At 35.9% G+C, this 17,038-nt stretch overlaps 1 protein-coding gene across 1 annotated transcript in view; it reads left to right on the forward strand.

Annotated features, from left to right (window-relative positions):
* The window catches only part of Gucy1a2 (guanylate cyclase 1 soluble subunit alpha 2), a 322,813-nt gene extending 306,209 nt beyond the window's left edge, over nt 1-16,604 (forward strand). Inside the window, exon 8 of the mRNA XM_031346426.1 lies at nt 14,810-16,604. Within this exon, the coding sequence (XP_031202286.1) occupies nt 14,810-15,017 (208 nt within the window). The 3' untranslated portion in view covers nt 15,018-16,604. The remainder of the gene's footprint in view (nt 1-14,809) is intronic.
* Nucleotides 16,605-17,038: the final 434 nt, after the last annotated feature.

Consider the following 17,038-nt stretch of genomic DNA (forward strand, 5'->3'; position numbering starts at 1 on the left):
TTTGTTTCTTTGTTTTTTTGGAGGGGAAACTGGGAAAGGAGAAATTTACATGTAAATAAAGAAAATATGTAACAAAAAAAGTCATAAAAAAAGGGGGAGCCACTACGAGGTAAATTTTCATAATATTGGATAAAGTTGTTTTTTTAGAAACCTTGAGGACTCTTCACATCTGCAAGTATAATCCCAACATATTTGATCTTATTATTTATGAAGCACCCTTTAAGTAATATGTATATTCTCAACCTTCAATAATGTTAGAACCACAAATAAACTCTGTAAGAGGTAAACATTAAACTTCTCTCTTTTTTAAATTGAGAATAGTGAGTGGCTTAATGAACACAATTAGTTGACTTGCAACTTTCACACTTGTGTGAGTGCTAAAAACTCTAGAACACACCAGAGATGAGGTTTTCAGAGCTTGTGAAGTCATTTTCTCATATCACATTCTAGCTTTCCTTTCTCTAAAATTATGATTTGTGAGAAACACTACATTAGAAGAATGTATAAGGGACTTTTTTTTTCAAAATAGTACATGAAAATATAGATTTAGCTCTTTAAGTGGAGTATGGCTTTGGATATTTTTATTTATTTTTTATTAGATATTTTCTATATTTACATGTTATATGATATCTTCTTTCCCAGTTTCCCCTCTGAAAAAAAGAAAAAAAATAAAATCAATAAACAAAAACAAAAACAAAAACAAAAAAAACCCTGTTCCCTCCCCCTCTACCTACTCACCAAACCACTCTCTCCTGTTTCCTGGCCCTGGCATTCCCCTAAACTGGGGCAAGGAACCATCACAGGGCCAAAGCCCTCTCCTCCCAGTGATGACCAACTAGGACATCCTCTGCTACATATGCTGCTAGAGCCATTAGTCCCACTATGTGTACTCTTTGATTGGTGGTTTAGTCCCACCGAGCTATGAGGGTACTAGTTAATTCATATTGTTATTCATCATAAGGCGCTGCAAACCCTTCAGTTCCATGGGTCCTTTCCCTAGTTTCTTCATTGGGGACCTTGTATTCAGTCCAATGGATGGCTGTGAGCCTCTACTTCTGTATTAGTCGGGTAGTATCAGAGCCTCTCAGGACACAGCTAATCAGGCTCCTGTCAGCCAGCACCTGCTGGCATCTACAATAGTGTCTGGATTTGATGATTGAATATGGGAAGGATTCCCAGGTGGAGCAGTCTCTGGATTGTCCTTCCTTCAGTCTCTGTCCATACTTTGTCTCTGCAACTTCTTCCATGAGTATTTTGTTCCCCTTCCAAGAAGGAACAAAGTATCCACACTTTGGTCTTCCTTCTTCTTGAGTTTCTTGTGGTTTATAGACTGTACTTTGTGTATTCCGATCTTCTGGGATAATATCCACTTATCAGAGAGTGCATACCATGTGTATTTTTTGGTTATTAGGTTACCTCACTCAGGATGATACTCTCCAGATCCATCTACTTCCTTAAGAATTTCATAAATTCATTGTTTTTAATAGCTGAGTAGTAATCCATTATGTAAATGTACCACATTTTCTGTATCCATTCCTCTGTTGAGGGACATCTGTGTTATTTCCAGTTTCTGGCTATTATAAATAAGTCTGCTATGAACATAGTATAGCATGTGTCCTTATTACATGTTGGAGCATCTTCTGGCTATATGCCCAGGAGTGGTACAGCTCGGACCTCTAGTAGTACTATATCCAATTTCTGGAGAAATCACCAAACTGATTTCCAGAGTGGTTGTACCAGCTTATAATCCCACCAGCAAAGGAGTATCCCTCTTTCTCCATAACCTCTCCAGCATCTGCTTTATCCTGAGTTTTTTATCCTAGCCATTCTGACTGGTGTGAGTGGAATCTCAGGGTTGTTTTGATTTGCATTTCCCTGATGACTAAGGACTTTGAACATTTCCTTAGGTACTTCTCAGCCATTCAGTAATCCTCTGTTGAGAATTCTTTGTTTAGATCTGTACTGCATTTTTTATAGGGTAATTAGGTTCTCTGCAGTCTAACTTCTTGAGTTCTTTGTTGTGTTTTGTTTTGTTTTTTGCTTGGTTTGGTTTGGTTTGGTTTGGTTTGGTTTTTCCAGACAGAGTTTCTCTGTGTAGCCCTGGCTGTACTGGAACTTACTCTGTAGACCTCAGAAATCCACCTGCCTCTGCCTCCCAAGTGCTGGGATTAAAGGTGTGTGCCACCTCTGCCAGACTTCTTGAGTTCTTTGTATATATTGGATATTAGCCCTCTATCACATCTAGCACTGGTAAAGATCTTTTCCCAATTCATTGGTTGCCATTTAGTCCTGTTGACAGTGTCTTTTGCCTTATAGAAGCTTTGTAGTTTTATGAGGTCCCATTTGTCAATCCTGGTTCTTAGAGCATAAGCTATTGGCGTTCTCTTCAGGAAAATTTCCCCTGTGCTCATGTGCTTGAGGCTCTTCCCCATTTTCTTTTCTATTAGTTTCAGTGTATCTGGTTTTATGTGGAAGTCCTTGATCCACTTGGACTTGAACTTTGTACAAAGAGATAGGAATGGATCAGTTTGCATTTTTCTACATGCTAACCACTAGTTGAGCATTTGTAGAAAATGCTGTCGTTTTACAACTGAATCGTTTTAGCACCTTTGTCAAAGATCAAGTGAATATAGGTGTGTGGGTTCATTTCTGGGTCTTCAGTTCTATTCCATTGATCTACCTGCCTGTCACTGTACCAATACCATGCAGTTTTTATCACAATTGCTCAGTAGTACAGCTTAAGATCCAAGGTGGTATTTCCAACAGATGTTTTTTTGTTGTTGTTGTTGTTAAGAATAGTTTTCGCTAGCCTGTGGTTTTTCTTATTCCAGATGAATTTGCAAATTGCTTTTTCTAAGTCTGTGAAGAATTGAGTTGGAATTTTGATGGGGATTGCATTGAATCTGTAGATTGCTTTCAGCAAGATGGCCATTTTTACTATATTAATCCTGCCAATCCATGAGCATGGGAGATTTTTCCATCTTCTGAGATCTTCTTCAATTTCTTTCTTCAAAGACTTGAAATTCTTGTCAAATAGATAGTTTACTTGTTTAGTTAGAGTCACACCAAGGTATTTTATATTATTTGTGACTATTATGAAGGGTGTTGTTTCTCTAATTTCTTTCTCAGCCTGTTTATCCTTTGTGTAGAGGAAGGTCACTGATTTGCTTGAGTTAATTTTATATTCAGCTAATTTGCTGAAAATTTTTATCAGGTTTAGAAGCTCTCTGGTGGATTTTTTGAGTCATTTAAGTATACTGTCATATCATCAGCAAATAGTGATAATTTGACTTCTTCCTTTCCAATTTGTATCCCTTTGATTTCCTTTTGTTGTCTAATTGCTCTGGCTAGGACTTCAAGTACAATATTGTATAGGTAGGGAGAAAGTAGGCAGCCTTGTCTAGTCCCTGATTTTAGTTGGATTGCTTCAAGTTTCTCTCCATTTAGTTTAATGTTGGCTACTGGTTTGCTATACATTGCTTTTATTATGTTTAAGTATGGGTCTTGAACTCCTGATCTTTCCAAGACTTTTATCATGAAGAGATGCTGGATTTTGACAAATTCTTTCTCAGCATCTAATGAGATGATCATGTGTTTTTTTTCTTTGAGCTTGTTTATATAGTGAATTTCCTTGATGGATTTCTTTATATTGAACCATCCCTGCATCCCTGAGATGAAGCCTATTTGATCATGATGGATGACCATTTTGATGTGTTCTTCGATTCGGTTTGCAAGAATTTTATTGAGTATTTCTGCATCGATATTCATAAGAGAAATTGGTCTGACCTTCTCTTTCTTTGTTAGGTCTTTGTGTGGTTTAGGTATCAGAGTAATTGTACCTTCATAATGAATTGGGTAGAGGACTTTCTGTTTCTATTTTGTGGAATAGTTTGAGGAGTATTGGTATTAGGTCTTCTTTGAAGGTTTGATAAAACTCTGCACTAAACGCATCTTGTCCTGGGCTTTTTTGGTTGGGAGACTCTTAATGACTGTTTCTATTTCATTAGCAGATATGGGATTGTTTAGATCATTTATCTGATCTTGATTTAACTTTGGTACCTGTCTAGAAAATTGTCCATTTCATCCAGGTTTTCCAGTTTTCTTGAGTATAGGCTTTTGTAGTAGGCTCTCACGATTTTTTGGATTTCTTCAGTGTCTGTTGTTATGTCTCCTCTATCATTTCTGATCTTGTTAATTAGGACACTGTCTCTGGGCCCTGTAGTTAAACTCGCTATAGGTTTATCTATTTTGTTGATTTTCACAAAGAACCAGCTCTTGGTTTGGTTGATTCTTTTTATAGTTCTTTTTGTTTCCATTTGGTTGATTTCAGCCATGAGTTTGTTTATTTCCTGCTACCTACTCCTCTTGGGTGAATTTGCTTCATTTTGTTCTAGAGCTTTCAGATGTGCTGTCAAATTGCTGGTGTATTCTCTCTCCAGTTTCCTTTGGAGGTACTTAAAGCTATCAGTTTCTACTTAGGACTGCTTTCTTTGTGTCCCATAAGTTCGGGTATGTTATGGTTTCATTTTTATTAAACTCTAGAAAGTCTTTAATTTCCTTATTTCTTCACTGACCAAGTTATCATTGAGTAGAGTGTTATTAAGCTTCCACGTGTACATGGGCATTCTATTGTTTATGTTGTTATTGAGGAACATCCTTTGTCCATGGTGATCTGATAGGATACAAGGAATTATTTCAATCTTCTTGTATCTGTTGAGGCCTGATTTGTGACCAATAATATGGTCAATTTTGGAGAAGGTACCATGAGGTACTGAGAAGATGGTATGCCTTTTGTTTTAGGATAAAAAGTTCCATAGACAACTATTAAATCCATCCGCTTCATAACTTCTGTTAGTCTCACTGTGTCTTTGTTTAGTTTCTGTTTCCATGATCTGTCCATTGCAGAGAGTGAGGTGTTGAAATCTCCTGCTATTATTGTGTGCAGTACAATGTGTGCTTTGAGCTTTAGTAAAGTTTCTTTTATGAATGTAGATGCCCTTGCATTTGGAGCATAGAAGTTCAGAATTGAGAGTTCATATTGGTAGATCATACCTTTGATGAGTATGAAGTGTCCTTCCTTATCTTTTTTGATTACTTTAGGGTAAATGTCGATTTTACTCAATATTAGAATGGTTACTGCAGCTTTTTTCTTGTGACCATTACCTTGGAAAATTGTTTTCCAGCCTTTTCTTCTATGGTAGTGTTTGTCTTTGTCACTTAAGTGGATTTCCTTTATGCAACCAAATGTTGGGTCCTGTTTAGGTACCCAGTCTGATAGTCTATGTCTTCTTATTGGGGAATTGAGTCCATTGATATTAGTAGATATTAAGGAAAAGTAATTGTTGCTTCTTGTTATTTTTGTTGTTAGAGTTTGAATTCTGTTCATGTTGCTATCTTCTTTTAGTTTTGTTGGAAGATTACTTTCTTGGTTTTTCTAGGATATAGTTTCCCTCCTTATTTTGGACTTTATTACTTATTATTTTCCATTTATTATCTTTGGAAGGGCTGGACTTGTGGAAATATATTTGTAAATTTGGTTTTGTCATGGAATACTTTGGTTTCTCCATCTATGGTAATTGAGAGTTTTGCAGTGTATAGTAGCCTGGGCTGGCATTTGTGTTCTTGTAGGGTCTGTATGACATCAACCCATGATCTTCTGGCTTTCATAGTCTCTGTCGAGAAGTCTGGTATAATTCTGATAGGTCTGCCTTTATATGTTACTTGACCATTTTCCCTCACTACATTTAATATTCTTTCCTTGTTTTGTGCATTTTGTGTTTTGATTATTATGTGGCAGGAGGAATTTCTTTTCTAGTCCATTCTATTTGGAGTTCTGTAGGCTTCTTGTATGTTCATGGGCATCTCTTTCTTTAGGTTAGAGAAGTTTTCTTCTATAAATTTGTTGAAGATACTTACTGGCCCATTACATTGGGAGTCTTCACTCTCTTCTATACCTATTATCCTTAGGTTTGGTCTTCTCATTGTGTCTTGGATTTCCTGGATGTTTTGGGTTAGGAATCTTTTCCATTTTGTGTTTTCTTTGACTGTTGTTTTAATGTTTTCTCTGGTATCTTCTGCACTTAAGATTTTCTCTTCTATCTCTTGTATTCTGCTGGTGATACTTGCATCTTTGGTTCCTGACTTCTTTCCCAGTATTTCTATCTCTATAGTTGTCTCTCTTTGTGATTTCTTAAATGTTTCTACTTCCATTTTTAGGTCCTGGATGGTTTTGTTCAATTCCTTCACCTGTTTGGTTGTGCTTTCCTGTAATTCTTTAAAGGTTTTTTGTGCTTTCTCTTTACAGGCTTCTACCTGTTTACCTGTGTTCGCCTGTATTTCTTTAAAGGAGTTATTCATGTCCTTTTTAAATTCTTCTATCACCATCGTGAGATATGATTCTAGATTCAAATCTTGCTTTTCCAGTGGTTTAAGATATCCAGGACTTGTTGTGGTGTGAGTACTGGGTTCTGATAAAGCAAAGTAGTCTTGGTTTCTGTTGGTAAGATTCTTGCATTTGCCTTTCACTATCTGTTGATCTCTGGTGTTAGATGTTCTTGCTGTTTCTGGCTAGAGCTTGTTCCTGCTGTAGGTCTATAAGCCTGTGTCAGCCCTTCTGGGAGATCAGCTCTTCTCTGGTAAGACAGGTGTGCAGAGGGATGTGGATCAGTCAACCCTCCTGAGTCCTGGGGTCAGACAAACCTTGGAGACAGGCTCTCTGCTTGTGGGAATGGTACAGAGAGGGCTGTGGATCTGCTGTCCTGCTTAGGTGTAGATTGAGGTAGAAAGGATCCTGTCCCACCTGCCCTGCCATTTCTGAGACCTGTGCCTCCTTAGAGGTCCAGCCTTAGAAAGTCACCAGAAAGAAAAAGGTGATCTCACCTTTGTCTCTGGGTCAGAGCACTCCCTGGAGACAAGCGTGAGGGAAGGGACAGAGAGGGCTGTGGATCAGATGTCCCTCCTAGGTGTAAATGGAGGTAAAAAATATCCTGTCCCAGCTGCCCTGCCACTTCTGATGTCTGTGCCTCCTGGCTGGTCGGCCTTTGGAATTTTTTAACTTCTACATATTTACTCAGGATGACTTAGTTAGTTCCTTTGTTTTTATGAGTATGTGTGTGTGTGTGTTTTTATTTAAATCTATGCTCTATTTTGGGTTGATTTGGGAATGTGGAAAATAATAGGTTTCCTTTGATCTGTTCTGACCCAGAAATTGAAAACTAATAATATGGGGGGGGGAGTATCTTAAATGCTAAAAGTTTATGTTTTCTTTATTCATCCATTCCTTTGCCATTTATACATGCAGTCTAGTGTAATTATAAACTTGTTTAAAGACAGATATTTGATTAGAGCGTATCCACCTGTGGTCACACGAACTGGATTCTCTAGGAGGGAAAGCAGGGGCCTGTGAAAATAAATAAATTAATGGGGTTTGGGGTTGGAAGAGAATGAACAGGCTAAGTCGGATTTTGTCTGACCCAAGCCCATCTTTTACTAAGGAAATCAGGTATATATGTGTTTTACAAAAAAAAAAAAAAAAAAAAAAAAAACGAAAGCAAGTCTCTAGGTGCCATGATTTTTACATAATGTCAACACTGCAGTAAGTCTCTTGGCACCAGTGTCTTAGTAGCTGCAGAGGCCTTTTCAGCCCTGGGCATTTTCATAGCTCGATGGGTGGTGGCTCCTTACCTGGTATTTCAGAAAGACATAGCAGTTGAAAAGGGCCTTTTGTTTGGCTCCCCAGGTAGGAGAGCCATGTCTTGGCTAGTGGGAGAGGTTACATTAGAGAATGAAATAAAAATATAAAACAACCATTTCATTTACAAAGGCTTGTCTAATTTTTCATTTTCATGTCTTTTTAAAGTTCTATCTGTTGGTGTGCAAAACTTTTAAATGAGTGTTTTACAATTTAAATCTCTTTGAATTTGAGGCATATAAAGATAATGAACTGTTAAAGTTCAAATTTGGAGTATTTAAAGAAGGCAATAAGTTATCCATCCCTATCCACATCCCACAGTTTAAGATGAAAGGCATTAGTGTTGTCATGGATGTGAAATTATGACCAGCTGTATGCTCTCCGTACTAGGATGCAAACTGGACTCTGGACTCAAGTCCTGTTACTTCACAAGTAAACTACCACAGAAGGTCATGAGGTGCAGAACACAGAAATGCCTCATACTTCCACCTTTATAATTTTCAGAAGATAATGTTGTTTTAATTTACCCATTACTATGAGATTTAGAACCCACAAGTTGCCAACCTTAAAACCAAACAACCAAGCATGTTAGTAACTGCTTTTAATTGAATAAAACTTTTCTTCTCATGTTTTATTTCATGATGAGCTATATTTTTATTTTTTTGTGTGTCCAGGAATGTTGTTTCTAGGAAACAATTAATTTCATTTCAAGGGATTTCAAGTTGTCTAGCTGACTAGATATGTAAAGTTTCTTTGACCTTATCCTCAAATTGCACAGGATCTTGTATAGTGAAGCATTAAAAAAGAAAGAAAGAAAGAAAGAAAGAAAGAAAGAAAGAAAGAAAGAAAGAAAGAAAGAAGGGAAGAAAGATAGAAAGGAAAGAAAGAAAGAAAGGAAGGAAGGAAAGAAAGAAGGAAGGAAGGAAAGAAGGAGGAAGGAAGAAAGAAAGACCCACAAAGTACAGTTTCTTCTCTTCTACTCAGGTAGAAAGAAGGAAAATCTTGGGCTTTCCAGAAGACTTAAAAACATACAAGATGCTCTCTCTCGCTCTCTCTCTCTCTCTCTCTCTCTCTCTCTCTCTCTCTCTCTGTTATTCTTCCATAACACTCTTAAAACATAATTATACAGTCTATGAACCTAGTTTGAGTTTGGGGTTTTTCCAGTTAAAATACAAAGGCAGAGAAAATCTCTAAGGGCAATGGGGCAGAGAAACCTCAAGCACTACAGATCTAATCAGCAATTGAAGAAAGGCCCCTATTGGGAGCGAAGAACCACACTGGTGCAGCAATCACACAGAGAAGACATTCTTCTGCAAAGCAGAGGGCAGCCTGAAAAGCAAAAAAATTCTGTCTCGTTTTGATGGCTGAGGATTTTAAACTCTTAGAAGACTTTTTCTTTCCTAATTTAGGGATGTTCAGTTAGGATATATTTGATTTGAAGATAATTGATTTACCCAGAACTATTGTGGTTCACAGACCTTGAACTTGTTGAGCCAGCCCATCAGCAGGGATCCTGCAGTAGGGAAAAAAAATCTTGTAAAGCCTTTGTTTTAAGCTGCATGGCGTTTTTCACAAGTTAGGAAAGTGAGGAAGAAGCCAGTGGTCTTGGAAAAGTTAGCAAAGTAGAGACCAACCATGGCCACATGGAGAGAGGGGAGAAAGGAGGGAGAGAAGGAGGGCAAGAGGTGAGAGTAAGAGAGTAAGAAGTTAAGAGAGAGGGGAGGGGTCAAGCAGCCCCTTTTATAGTGAGTTGTGCTACCTTTTGTTCCTAGGTAACTGTGAGGTAGGGCATGCCTGGTTGTTATCAGGTGACTATGGGTAGAGTCTAGCCAGAATACTGGGAGCTTGGGGCATTGTCTAGTCATAGGATAATAGAGTAAGGGCTTGTGGTGTAAGGTGTCTGTGTCTGGGGGCGTAGCTTTACTGTTTTGTCCCTTGTAAAATTTTCTACTGGGTCTCTGGAGTAAGTAAGCCTCACTCAACCAAGAACACAGACTGCCTTTCATGGTCCAACACCCATCTATCTACTGCTGGGCATGGAGCCTACCTTAATACTGTCAGCGTTTGGGAGGCAGAGGCAGGCAGACCTTTGAGTTTGAGACCAACATGGTCGACAGAGTGAGTTTCAAGTCACCCAGGGCTACACAAACAAATGCAAGAAACAAGGAAAGAAAGTAAATGAGCAAATTTTATAAGAGAATGATTAATAGGATTAATATTGTCATAGGTTTAATATAGTAAAAATACAGCTAAATTAAGAATGAAATAAGAATAATCCCCTAGAAAATAAAATATGATATGTGGAATTTTCCAGCACATAGTGATAGAAGCAATCTTTTAGAAAATAGTTTAATTGTAAAGGAAGAAAAACAAATTGGAGAATCAATTTACCTAGTTTAACACCTGACTAAGCAGAACCCCACACAATGAAACAAAAAATAAAGGTTAAGAAATAGTGAAATAACAAACAAAGGTATATCGTGCTATGTAAAATGATTCATAAACTTTCACTAGTGGCCACTGTAGTAAAGCTGTTCCTAGAGATACATGGTTATTAATCTCAATAACATAGAAACAAAAAATAAAGATGAGAGAATCTAGGATAAAGCTCAAATCTACTGGATTAATAAACAGGATAACATCTAATTTTGAACAGTTAAATATTGAATGCAAATAATTTCTCTAAAAGAATTTAATGTCTAATCAAACAAACCAAAGAGAAAGTAGAATGAAGCATATATATTTCACTTGATGACTATGAAAGATCACTGTCCCAAATCATCTCTCTAGTTGTAAGCTGTGCCAACTGAATTCTTCTACTGCCTCCTGCTTAGGCTTTAAATCCACTGTCTTATGTCTTATGGTGCTGCTGTCAGGTAAACTGATCACTTGAAAGTAAAGGTACAAGGACGAAAATTCAAGCTCAGTAAGATTCTATCTCACAAACCTTAGCCATATGACATATAACTCAAAGACAGTGATTATTTAGCATGAGTAGGACCCCTGGTTTATTCCTTAATATCCATATTCCCTAAAATCCTTTAGAGAGATGGTAGAAGAAAAAATTATTTCTTTGAAAGGCATCTGGGAATGTCACTATCTTCCAGCCTTGTACGTTGTACAGATTTTTCTAGTTGTTGAAATAAATTTAAAAAAAAAGTTTCTAATTTTATGTGAACATTTTAAAAGTTTACATATTGGGAATATCCATATAATGATTGGCCTCATTTAGAATTTACAACTAGATTCATGTTTTGTCCATGGCATTAACCCAGCCAATGAGATAACTGTTATACAAAGACATTATCAACAAAAAATCAAAATTCCTTCTAATGCCCTTTAAGTTGGCTTCTATCTCATGATATAATCAGAGATAATGATTCAACCAGATAATGATTCATAGAAAGCAGTTACTACCATCTGATAACTATCTTCCTGATGACCTCACTAATCTGAAAACTGGATCATTCTAAGTATGAAGTCTTGAGAATGGCAGTTACTTACTTTTCTTGAGTCCATGGTCTTAAAGTATTATGAGATGTGTTCATAGCAAGTAGTCACAATGTTTTCCTTAATTAACAAGTAAATAAAAAGATACAGTTGAAAAAAAATGCATAGTGGAATGAAGACCAAGTTCTTGCCTCTGCCATATGGACATTCAAGCTGCAAGTTAGGTATGCTACTTACAATTTGAAGAAGGTACAATATACAATAATAGGATTATTAAGATTCCTCATTGTGAGTCTATACATTTTTTTTAAATAATATCCAGAATCTTGTACTAAAGTATAAATTCCTTCCAGACCATTTACATCAGTATAAGCTTCAAACCCTGTTCTGAAAGAGGTTATACCATAGAGCAAAACTTGGGCCGCTTATGGGAGAAATCATGAAAGCAATGTCAGAGAGAGGCAGAGACTAGCTTCATTTCTTCAGTACTGAGGGAGCTGTCTGAATATCATATCCTGATCCAAAACAGCAATGAATTTCAAAAATCTTTCTAAAAAATACAAACAAAATCTCTTGATTGAAGGAACAGTGATATGCATATAAATCAGAAGGTATTCAGTTTCCAAATACATATTAAATGTGTTTCTCAAAGTTTCCTTTTGTCCATCAAACGGCTGGGGTTTGTTTAGATTTATGTAGAATATATATTTCCTTATCAATCCTGATGTGCTGAAGAAATGGATTGTTAAGAAGTGTTTCAGAGCTGTTCTGGGCATGTGGGCCTAAGTATTTCAGGGTGAATCAGAGCTTTTTGCATGATCTGTTTAAATTCCCAGTTCCTGTACACACATGTGGTCATTTACTGAGTACCATGAGTCCTAACATAGCCAGGCACACTGAGTGAAACATTATTGCTGATCTCTTTCACAGGTACCCTAGTAAGTCATCCAGAATGTTGTGTTGGGAGCCATTCCAAGACTTAAGTCCTGGCTCTCATGGGACATTGATTTAACTTTATGTACCAAGGCTTTCATTATTAAAATTTAAAACTGTGATCACTTATTGATAACAAATTGTTTACTTGGATAAGAGTAAAATCCCCAAAAGCTGCTGTCTCTATGATTTCTAGCATAATATATGATATTTACTATGAGACAATGTGTTGAGTCAACACAAGAGAGCAATGTATTATCATCAAGAATTGCCTCCCAAAGAAAATGCAATGAATTATTTAAAAGTCTTTGTATCTGAAACAGCCTTTGTCCTCTCTTTTTTGTGTTTTATAATTAGTTTCATAGATAACCTGCTTTTGTCTCCATTATCAGAAAATATAAATTATAGCAAAATGCAAAGAGCATGATGAGGCAAACTATAGGCAATTTAAAGAAGCAGTCATAACCCCTAATTGTTGATTTAGGGGTTATAGTACATTTGGAAAGGATGGAGTTTTTAGTTGAATATTACAGTTGGTGGTACTTTATTATTGTAGTTTTTATTATTATTCTAAAATTCACATACTTTATCTTTCTTAATCTTGCATATTTATTTGAATGACAGATACATTGCATTATATATTTCTATGAATTGCCTCTTTTATTAGTTTTTCTCTTAATTCTATTAGCCTACCTACAGTATCCCCACTTTCCTATGTTTAAAGGCATCTTTGTTATAAACAGAACACCAGTATAGACTGATTGATGTCCCTGGTTGATATACCATAAAACCAATGCCTGCTCTACTTGAGCTTAATAAAATAATTTTGGGTTCACTGCTAAACTAAATAACTATTTCAAGATTTTTAATGTATTATTTCTAAAGTAATTAATTAGACATTACTGCAAGTGAACATCTATGCAAATGGAAAGTAAGCAAGCAAGCAGTGTCTGTCACCAATGCCCTCACCATACCTCAGTTTTTCTGTTTTGTTGTGGACAGTCATCTTACTTACTTACAAGGTGGCCTTGTCAGCTTCAGTCCAACTCAGCTTTACTCATAGGTAGCAAGCTCCATTGGCCCTGCTGCTTTCTTAAGCACTTTACACTACTTCTGAACTCGCTTCTACTCTTCATAAACTTAAAAGATAAGAGTATTTTCATCTTTAGGATTATTATGTGTATGGATCAAATAGTACAGGCTCTTTATAGAATTTTAAAATATTAGAATGAGCCTCTCATCTTGAATGTATAGAACCATTACATTATAATTTAATTCATAATCAAAGTGCTTTTTTATCCTTTCACAAGCAAAATGCTACAACTATGGATTATGACATGTAGGCTGCTCCTAATTTAATAATAATTAGTATTACTAACTGTCATTTTTAGATAATAATTTTACCTGATAGGGACATTTGAAAATGATTCCTTTTCCCTACCATATCCTACATGATATCATGGAGCTGAAGTTAACACTAAACTGATTTATGAAGCTGTATAGTCTTTATAAAAAAATGACTTTACTTCTATAATATCTTGCAAAAAATCTAAACTCTTCATTTAAGGATTTCAAAATGCATCCTAATATATGACCTTCACCCTAATTTTCCCTGCCAATGTATTCTGTAGTGCTGTCCATCAAATGGCCTGAAACTCATTTGTTTAGTTCATCACGTTGTTTCTGACTTTCACCCTCCATACTCACTGTATGAAATTCTTCACCTCTTAAACTAACCTCTCAAATATAAAATCCATTATGGTTCTCTCCCTTTTCACATTTTCCTCTTCTGGGTTTCTTTTGGTATTAAGTGTTTTTTTGTTTGTTTGTTTGTTTGTTTGTTTTGTTTTGTTTCAGTATCTATTCTGTTTTACTATACTGCATTTCTAATTATTTCTAGAGGGTTTTCTTTTCCTTATTATTTATCTTTCCATTTTTAGTTCTATTAACAAAACTGTAGATTGCTTAGCTTGTGCTCATAGGAATACGGAGGGGGATTAGTTGGACAATATCTGTTATTCATGAGTTGTTGAATTAAATTGAAATGCTGGCTGGTATTTTCATATATGAATATCAAACATAACTTTACATGGAATTCAACAAATTTAAAGAATATATCTACTCTAGTGTTCTTCTTCTGAAAAGAAGTCTCTGAGTGAGACAGGAAAACATGAACCAAAATATTTGACTACATTTGATTAGAAACCATGTGTTGCTAAAATTTGTTACCAAATATCATGGATACTTGTAGCCATTACTTTAATAGAACTTGTTTACGTGTGCAATGCACAAAACATATATTCAATACATATTTAGAATCTGTAAAATATAAAAAAGAAAATTCTAGAACTCAGGCAAGTTTTCAAAAACATATAAACTAGGTCCTACACATTTGAAATAAAGCCCCGCATTTTACATTTTTCTTAGGCTTTCATTTTGGAAAAATTGAATTTGAACTTATATTTTTCAGAAACTGCTATTTAGAAAAAAACCAGGCTTGATAGCATATTTCAAATGTTATATTATGCTTTTATACAATTGTTATAACATGAAGCATTATGTCCCACATCATAGCACTTCCTAATATTTGAAGTCATGTGACAATCAGATGTTCAAAGACATAAAGTATTAGCTTGAGTATAGATAAAGAATAGCTACTTAAACCCTTAAATTTTTCTGTTCATGTAGTCCCTTTTCTTCTGCTGTTTTATTCACATTATTTACATTTTTTCTTAGATTGCTAAAACGAGAAGACACTTTCACATTTATTCCTCGTTCTCGCGAAGAACTTCCAGACAACTTTCCAAAGGAAATTCCTGGGGTCTGCTATTTCCTGGAGTTAAGGACTGACCCAAAGCCACCAAAGCCATCCCTATCTTCATCGAGAATAAAAAAAGTTTCCTACAATATTGGTACAATGTTCCTCCGGGAAACAAGCCTCTGAGACTTGCTGCAGATCAAAGACTCCTCCAAAAAGCACAAACCCAGAACATGGGTCCTGATGAGGGGAGGAAGAAGCTATTTCTCTTCCAATGCTCTGTAAGAACATATAGTAGTTTTGTGTTAATGTCAGGCAATAATCATTGAAACAGTGAATGACTGCTGTCAATTCAAAAACAAAAATCTGGATGGGATGGTGTGAGGGAAAAGTAAAATGTGTCCATCCATATGAGTATTTCTGGTAATATATATTTTATTTACAAGTACAGGCAATCAAAATAACCAATCAATAGAGCCTATGGTTTCTTGTTCGTCAGCCATACAGGTATCTCTCCCTATATATTTGTACCACTTTTGAAAGCCAGTTTTAAATATGTATTCCTACATAGAGTGAACTGATAGGTAAGGAATATCCTCTAATTTTCTTTTCCTGAATAGATATCTCATACATATATCATGGCAGTGTGATTAAACTTCCAAGCAGGAAGAACTATAAATCACCAAAATATTTTAGGGATATTACCTATTTTTATATATCTATATCTATATCTTCTTCTAGATAATTGCATCTCACACAGATGATTAGATGTTTAGAATGTGCTATTGCTTTGTGAGTATATTATGTGATGCTAACCTACTAATCGAATACAATTTCACTTATTTAGAGAGATTAGTGCTTGAACTGAGAGTGTGTATAACTAAGGATATCAGCTGTTGGGAAAACATGTGTCTGCTTAGTAAACATACATTTTAGATCTGCTTAATGTAGCTTTGATCCAGAGGAAATGGAGTTTTCTAGTAGACGATAAACCTGTAAGATATAGAAAAGATTTTTCTTAATCTAAACACTTACAAGTTAAAACAAGACACTTTGTAAAACTGGGCCCTTTTCACATTAAAACTTACCAGTGTAATGGTGTTTGCAACCTTAAGTGGCTCTGTAATCGATATCATCTCTCAAAATCATGTATTAGTAGCTGCCCTTTCTGTCTCTGACCTATGCCTTCAAAGAACTAACTGTCACACTCTGAAGCAAGTTCTGATATTAGAGTTACTGACAAATATCTGTCAGGAAATTTTGTCAAGAATGTTGTTTCTTATTGCCTAACAACAAAGCAAAGAAAAGCTCTGGATTTCATGCCTTTGGGATTCTAAAAATTATATTCTTTGGAGGTTTTGTTGATCCAAGCTCTAAAGTAGCGAACTGCCTCATGAACACCAGTGTAGGCCTAACCTCCAAATTCCACTAACACCATGTATACATAGATAGCATTCCATTGCATGCTTTACTAAATTAAGTACTGCTATCAATAGCCAACACTGCATGAAAATAATCTTTACAGGCTCACACTGAAATCAGGAGTGCACAGTGTGGCAAGAATTTTCATATTTGGAATCGCATATAAAATGTAAATGAATAAAGAGTTTAGTGATCTGGAAGCATTTGCTGTTTTGATATATTAGAATGGACCTTTTCTTCTTACTCAAGAATCCAGTATGAATTCTCACTGGTAGCTATGTTTACTGGACACAATATACTTTTTTTCAGGGATTTGGGCCTGCATTAAACATTCTAACATATTCCTATATGTTAATCCCCAACGTCTGTGATTGTTAATCATTGTTCTCTAAGTATGTGACTTGGGAACATTTAAATTAGGCAAAATACTTGTTATAATCTCTTTCTAATTTTAGCTGTGTTCTCACCCTGGTATAATTGAGATACTAGTTCAACATACTTTACATGGAGAAAACAAGATATATATTTTCCAGGTTCTATTTTGTCACCTGTCCCCTTTTGCCAAGCATAGTCCTCTGTTTTTCACACCATGCATATAGAGGGCCAGGGTATGCCTAGGCTGCTTTGTACCCTGAGGGTGGTGTATTATCAACAGAATAATAACAGATAAATTTCAAGACACTTGAATATTAACTTACCTCCTTCACAGTAGAGAAGGATGGGGAGTGTAGGGAGAGCAGATAGAAGAAGCTGGAAACACAATGTAGTCATGTTCGTATTAAAAA

Source organism: Mastomys coucha, unplaced genomic scaffold (genome assembly GCF_008632895.1).
Source record: "Mastomys coucha isolate ucsf_1 unplaced genomic scaffold, UCSF_Mcou_1 pScaffold24, whole genome shotgun sequence".
Lineage (NCBI taxonomy): Eukaryota > Metazoa > Chordata > Mammalia > Rodentia > Muridae > Mastomys > Mastomys coucha.